The sequence below is a fragment of the Belonocnema kinseyi genome, chromosome 8 (genome assembly GCF_010883055.1).
Source record: "Belonocnema kinseyi isolate 2016_QV_RU_SX_M_011 chromosome 8, B_treatae_v1, whole genome shotgun sequence".
Taxonomy (NCBI): domain Eukaryota; kingdom Metazoa; phylum Arthropoda; class Insecta; order Hymenoptera; family Cynipidae; genus Belonocnema; species Belonocnema kinseyi.
The window spans coordinates 136493083-136501066 of NC_046664.1; the positions used below are offsets into that span (position 1 = coordinate 136493083).

At 31.7% G+C, this 7984-nt stretch overlaps 1 protein-coding gene across 3 annotated transcripts in view; it reads left to right on the plus strand.

The window, feature by feature from the left end:
* Positions 1–7984, plus strand: part of LOC117177793 (intraflagellar transport protein 57 homolog) — a 97178-nt gene that overhangs the window by 23913 nt on the left and 65281 nt on the right. For 2 of the 3 annotated variants that reach the window (XM_033368721.1, XM_033368719.1), the window contains exons 2-4: positions 6439–6738; positions 6812–6974; positions 7079–7187. In XM_033368721.1, the coding sequence (XP_033224612.1) occupies positions 6439–6738; positions 6812–6974; positions 7079–7187 (572 nt within the window). The remainder of the gene's footprint in view (positions 1–6438; positions 6739–6811; positions 6975–7078; positions 7188–7984) is intronic. The other variant, XM_033368720.1, reaches the window with a different exon arrangement.

Sequence of the window (7984 nt, forward strand, 5' to 3'; positions counted from 1 at the left end):
TGATACTCTATTAAATATTTAATGTATACCAATATTATTATTACATTTATCACACAAGCTCTTTTTGACGTTAGTTTTTATCTCAGAGCATAAAATCACCTGAACCTACCTACAATTGGGCCATTACCAGATCGTTGCAAATCACGAGCTGCAACACTTTTAACGATTTGATCTTTACATTTTTTTGAAAGGGAATTTTGAACATAAAAAAACTTCAGGCGGGCTTTAGGGTGGGAACGAGTACTATCAACAATATTTACGTCTTGCAGAACGTGGTAGATATATATTTCGCTAAAAAGTGTGCGAAAGTGTACGCGTTTTTTGAGAGCTAATAGACGCGTTCCCTTCTCTGATAGGGGGGGAGGGGGTTGTGGGAGGCTATGAAAGAGAGGGGAGTGGAGAGAGGCCTGATTGATTGGGTAAGGGAGGTACATGAGGAGACGAAAGATGGGGTGAGAAGAGAGGTGGGTATCTCGGAGGATTTCTGGATGGACAGGAGGTTGAGGCAAGGGTATCTGCTTAGCCCAATGCTTTCTGCAATATTAAGCCCGGATATGGAAAGTAAGCTAGCGGCCGGTGTGGTAGGAGGAGTTAAGGTAGGACGAGTCAGGAAATGGTCACTCGCATATGCAGATGACATAGTGCTGCTAGCTAAGAGCGAAGAGGCTTTAAAGGCGATGATGGAAACGTTGAGAAGATACTTGGACCAAAATAGGTTAGAGTTAAATGCGTATAAGTCGAAGGTTGTGGTGTTTAGAGAAGGAGGTGGGAGAGATAAGGAAAGGGAGTGGAAGTGGAAGAGAAAAGTGGCGCAAGAGGTGAAAGGTTAGCATACCTGGGCTTCCTGTTTCGGAGGAATGGGGGAGTAGATGGGCGTATGAAAGAGTGTAAAATTTTGTCATATCAGTTAACAGGTTTTCACCGCAGACCATTCCATTCTTCTTATCTCTTAAAAACATTTATTAAAGTTTACACTTATTAAAATAATACCCATTTTTCCGTACATATAGATGACTCATGTCAAAATCAGGAGAAACTTTTTAAATCCCCAAATTGCCATCAAAATTTATGCAATTTATTTTCGTACGAAATATAACATTTATTTAATTTTATTGACGGTATGCGGTTTTTATCACTGGAAAGCAAAAAAAAACTCTGAAAAGGAAATGAAGAACCTAAATTGTTGAAACGCATCAAACTTGTTTAAAAATTAGGCACATTGTTCAAAAAATGGAGTAGTACCTGAAAATGTTGGAATCTGTCGAAAAAATGATATTGATTAAATGTTTTAGAATATTATAAGAAAACAAAACAATACAAAACTGAAAACATTACAATCTTTTTAGAATTTGGTATTATACAATGTTTCTCCTACTTTTTCTAGACAATCTGTAAATAAATAAATTAAAATAAATAAATTTCTAAATCTGTTATGAAAAGAACTTCGGGATATAAAAATTCTTAATTTAAGGTCTGGGAAACAACAAATTAGTATTGGTAAGAAAAATCCTTATTTGATCGACTTCTTCCAGTCGATCAAATACGTTTTTTCCTTAACAATAGAAATAAAGATGTGTTAGGCAACAATAATTCGAATTTTTCACTATTTATCACGATTCGAAAAAATATTATACGAGGCGCCGGTAGTTTGTGACTCACTAAGAGATCGATCTCTTCAGAAAAGTATTGGGGTTTTAGCTCTTAGGTTTCAGCTCACTAAAGGTTTTTGTCTTACAGAAATTCAAGAAGTGCGGTTTTTTCAGTCTTTCCGTCCTCTGCTGATCGCACCCATATCGGAGTGGGGGCAGAGTTTGTTAAGTGCAAACTTGCTTTCCTTGGGATTCATTCCAGGTATAGTCCAGACTCCATACCCAGTCCTGTCGGATCTTATATGTCGCTAAAATATTTTGAGTGATTCGTATGCAGAATGATCTCCTGATTCCAAATCGGTGTGGTACGTCTTCGGCAGATTGTGCGTTCTCGAGATATTCGCAATTAATCAATTTTGTAGTTACTCCTGATTAATGAGTTTCCATTTAACTTATTGCGATTTTTTTCTGCACTTTATTAGCTCATTACAGGACGAATAAAAAACGTTCAAACATATTTGCCCTTCGATGAATATTTATTGCACAATAGCAACTAATAGGCGAAAAAATTGGAAAAAAATTCTATCTGCCATATCTTCAAAGATATGATCTAAAAGAGAAATATTTTTCAATGTATGGAAATAACAGCTAAAATACACACTTTTTATAACAAAAACTATTTCTCTAAAGTTAATACTTTCCTGGCAAAATTGAGTTTTATTGGGTGAAAGTCTGCGGTGTGATAATAAATAGTAATTTTTAGTAAATTAAATTCATGTTAGAGACAATATTTTTGCTTAAATATATTGTTGCTGTTCCCAGACACAAAGTTCCTGTGAAATTATAGTGAAATTGTTTAAATTTAAGCAACGATGCATGAATAATCAATTACGGGGTTTCAAATACTAACAAATTTTCTACAAAAAGTTATACATTTTTGAAATTTAGCATGATAATTCTCTTAAGTACCACTAAAACAATGATGTTAAGAAAAAATTGTAACCTGTAGAACAATCTAAATTCCAATTATTTATCTACAGTTCTATATGCAGTGGGAACTTCGCACGAAGCCTAAAAAATCTTAAATATTATTTAAAATTCAGACATAGAATTTAAATTTCCTAAGTTTTATTTATTTAATAGTTATCAACTTTCCTTTTTTTGGGAGAGTTTGACAATGGGGCTATAAGTGATGCCGTAAACTGGGAATCTTGCTAACGACCGGCCAGGTCAAAAACCATTGGCGTCGAATCGGCGTAGATACCGAGCAAGGGTTGGGGGCCCACTCAGCCACAATATTATGCACTGAATTATTCTTCCAGGAAAACTGGCTTAATTTTGAAAAGAAATTGTTTTTGGTTAAGGTAAAAAAATGATGCACACTCATTTATAAGATTAATATTAAGAAATAGTTTTTTCATGTATTTTATTATTGTATATGCAGTTACATATCGTGTCAGCATGTATAGTAATATCTCTAAATTATTTATCATTCATCTAATATATTTACGGTATCGTCGGTGTGGCCATTTTAATCGAAGAAGAAAAACCTCAGAAATTTTCCGGTTTTTTCCCAGTTCGCAAAAATTTCTCATGGTCAATAAAATAAACAAATTTCATCTCCAACGCTAAAAAAAAGTCCATTTGAAGTAATAAAAAATATATTACAAATTAAAGCACTCAAAGTGGAACTCTTGCTGTTTTTTGTTTTTAAATAAAAAATTGTTATACTCAAATGCTCAATAATTTGCACGTATAAAATGGAAGTTAGGTACTAACACTTTTCAATTAAACAATTTAAAATAAAATGCATATATACTGCAACATTTAGAATTTTTATCTTTTATAAACTATAGAGTTCAAAGATTCAAATTCAGTTCTAAAAATATAAATCGGCGTTATCATTGTCACTGTTTTAAGTTGAACATTCAATCAATGAACGTTCAGATTTTCAAAATTAGATTTTTTAAAGAAAGTTTAAGTTAGAAACATTAAAAATTCGAAAATTAACATTATTTAACGCAACATTTCTAAGATCAGAAGTTAAATTATTTTAAAGACTTCAAAACATCCTTGAAAACCTTCAACATTTTGTTTCAAATTCCAGAGAAATCTAGAATTTAATTTAAACTTTTTCAAATTTTAAATAATTTTTTCAGAATTTATTAATATCTTTCAAAACTAATGATTTTTCTTATACAATTTTTAGAAAATCCTGCTTATTATTTATAGGAAAAACTTGAGTCACTTTAAGTTTTAAAAAGTTTCAAAATTAATGTAAAATTTAAAATGATTTTAAATAATTTAAACGAGTTGTATGTTCTGACAACATTCGCCTATTCTTATCGAAATTTTCGAGCATTTGCTGCAGCCTCATTTAAAACAAAATGTAGATTTGTGCAAATTTCAAATACAAATTTTAGAAGCTTTTTAAGAATTCTAAAAGGCTTCAAAATAGAAAATAAAATATTTCTTGAACATTCCAAGCAAAATGTAAAATGATTTCTTATGTTAAAAAATATTTTCAAAGATTTCCACAATTTTCAAAATAGAATTTGGAATATTTTAAAGGAATTTTTTTAAGTTACCAAAATTTTTTGAACATGACAAGCAAAATTTGATTCATTTAAAAAGATATTTTTTAATTGTTCTTGCAATTCAAGGTAAATTTTATAAATGTAAAAAAAAATTTCTTCGAATATTCCACATTCTTTTTTACAATTTTGGAAATCTTTGAAAATCTTTTTAAATATTCTCTTAAAAGAACGAGAAAAAAATGAATCATTTTTTATTTTCCGAAGAATCTTAAGAAAATGTTTTTATCCTTTTGAAGCCTTTCATAATTCTTAAACAGCTTCTAAATTTTTAATTTGAAATCTGCAAAAATATACCGAAACTTCGGCACTAATAGGCGATTTATGTAGATACACACACTTCCTTTAAATCACTTCCAATTTTTTCTACAGAAATGAAAATTAAAAAAAGTGAGGCATTCCTGAGTAGATAAAAAAAATAGTTAAATATCTCAATGATTCGAAGAAATATCTAATTTCGAAGTAAGTCTCCCATTACTTTATTGTTTTATTTTTTTTTTCTGAAACGTTTTCTAGTTCCAAAAGGAAACTTCACCCTAAGTTTTCTGTAAAATATTAAATACTGAAAATAATTTTCACCCTTACTTAATTTTATTCTGATTCTAGTTTTTCAAGGAAATAAGAGAAAATTATTTTTATAGAAATTAATTAATTTCTTATAACAGCAAAATAGTTTCACAGTGCCGGATGGACCCATGAACCCTTCTGCTAGTATTTTCTATTTCCATGCCTATGGGGTCCAAACCAGCCGGCCAGATGAGCAATTCCAAGTTTACAATGTCACTTACCGAGCCCATTGTCGAATTCTTAAAAAAAAGTGAAGCTTATAACTACTAAAAGAATAAAAATTAAGAAATTTAAATTCTATGACTGAATTTTAAATAATATTTAAGATTGTTTAAGCTTCGTGCCAAGTTTCCACTGCATTTAGAACTGTAGATAAATAATTGGAATTTAGATTGTTCTACAGGTTACAATTTTTGTATAAACAATTTTTTCTTAACATCATTGTTTTAGTGGTACTTTAGAGAATTATCATGCTAAATTTCAAACATTTACAACTTTTTGTAGAAAAGTTGTTAGTATTTCAAACCCCGTAATTGAGTATTCATGCGTCGTTGCTTAAATTTAAACAAGTTCACTATAATTTCATAGAAACTTTGTATCTGACAACAGCAACAATATATTTGAGGAAAAATATTGTCTCTAACATGAATTTAATTGACTAAAAATTACTATTTATTATCGCACCGCAGAAGTTCACCCAATAAAACTCAATTTTTCCAGGAAAGTATTAACTTTAGAGAAATAGTTTTTATTATAAAAAGTGTGTATTTTAGCTGTTATTTTCATAAATTAAAAAATATTTCTCTTTTAGATCATATTTTTGAAGATATGGCAGATAGAATTTTTTTCCAATTTTTTCGTCTATTAGTTGCTATTGTGCAATAAATATTCGTCGGAGGGCAAATACGATTGAACGTTTTTTATTCGTCCTGTAATGAGCTAATAAAGTGCAGAAGAAAAATCAAAATACGTTTAATAGAAAATCATTAATCGGGAGTAATTAAAAAATTGATTAATTGCGAATATTTCGAGAACGCACAATCTGCCGAAGACGTACCACACCGATTCGGAATCAGGTGATCATTCTGCATACGAATCACTCAAAATATTTTGGCGACATATAAGATCCGACAGGACTGGGTATGGCGTCTGGACTAGTACGACGTGTCTGCTTGAATTTTTTCCCGAATTGTTTGCGGAGGGATAACTCCGACCTTGGAGGGATTGGATGACACCTTTTTCAAGCTACAATTCGTCCGCATAGTATGTCTCTTAAAGAGCGCGTTTGTAGGCTCACTTTTGGCTCACTCGGGATCCACTCTCTCAGTCACATGAAAAAAACCTTATCAATGGTGCAACGCAGCACGTCTCCAAAAACAAAAATATTCACACACCAAGAGTTGCATAACTTTTTCATATTTTGCTTAAATAAAAGTACTTTCGAGATATTACCTAGCTTTATTGAATTGTGAAAAACAGAAAGAAAGAAGTAATGATAAATTTTTTCTGAAATGTCGCACTCCGTATGCACCGAGGCCCATCATTTGATACTTACCTATAAGAAAAAAAAACGAATATTCCTGAGGTTATTATTGAAAATATTGAAATTTGAATAGTTTTCTCAATAACATTTCGCTTAAGTAACATTTAATTATTATTATTTAGTTATTAAGGACATATTTTTACAGACATTATTTCGCCATACCAACGAATCCTGGAGAGCAATTCTACATGTTTACTTCATTAGCTGCATGGCTGATAAGAAAAAGTGGAAGGAATTTTGAACTACCCCAAGAATCAGATGATCCCAATTCCACAATATCAGGAATTTTGGAATACCTAAGAGAAATTAATGTACCCATAGAATTTCCCCCTAATAAATTAAAACAAGGAGTTGGCGAACACGCCGTTTACGTCCTAGATAATTTGGCAGCTTGTGGACTAAAAGCTTCCAGGTTTAAGTGGAAAAAGTACATTTTTTACTTTGGGTAAAGCATGTTTATCTAGTCGAACCTCGATTTGAACACATTGTTTTTAATTATAAATCTGAATTAAATCTAGAGTATATATTTCACACGATGAGCCTACTCCTGAACCTGAAGACGAGGACGTGGATGAGGAATTAATTTTAGAGAAAATGGATGAAGAAATTTTAGCTGCCTATGAAGAAGAGCAGGATATTGTACATGTGGATGATATTACTAAGTTGTATGGAGAGAATTTGGTAGGGAAGAATTTTTCAATCTTAAATTTTTATTCAGATAGTAAGTTTATATTTTGTGGACTTTAAGTCGTTAGAATTATGATTTCTCTTAATTTTAATTTTAGGATGAAATTCATAATCCTGCTCATATTTTGGAATCAAAGACAGATGCTGAGGAATGGAAATTTGAATTAGAAAGAGTTTTGTCAGAGTTGAAAGTTACTGTTAGAACAGGTAAATTTTTAATACTATGCACGTGCATCAAAATAAGATTTAATTCCAAGCATAAAATATCGAAAAACAGACATTCGACATTGTTACTTTGGATCGTTTTTTCGATTAGATTACCTTTTATATTTATAATTCTAAAAATGTAAACCGTTGCATGCACAATGCAGATTATATATCCACAGAAGCATGAGGACATTATTATGCAGGGTGTACCACCACCTGAACAACCCCTTGTGCTATGTGACCGTGCACACAAAAATAAATAAAAAGTCTTCTAGCAAAAAGTTTTTCGAAGCTTAGTTTGAGCACAAAAAGGCTTGAAAGTCGGGTCTAATCAACCAATGAGTATAAAGCTTTTTATCGTCCAGATATACGTGCATACTATCTTAATGCTTGGGACACGTACAAGTGGTCGCTAAAGTTTGAAGGTCGCTCCTCATTGGCTGAATAGGCCCAACTTTGAAGCTTTTTCGTGCTTAAACTAAGCTTTGCACTGTGTCAATCTGACAATAATATACAGTGCCGGTTTACTCATTAGGTAAAGGTAAGACAATGGGGCCAAATAAATAAGCGAGGTTCAAAAAATAACTTGAAGTCAATTTTGGACTGATTTTGGATTTTTCTTCAAAAAAATTCTTCATTCAATTCCAAAGAGGGGATTATAGGCAATTTTAAATTTTCCGTTTGTTCTAACTATTATGCTACGAGGGTGGATTGATAAGTTTCCGGCCTGACCAAGAGATGGCGCCACTAGGCCTACCTTGAGGTGGCGTTCTATAGTACCATCCTTAGATAGCTTG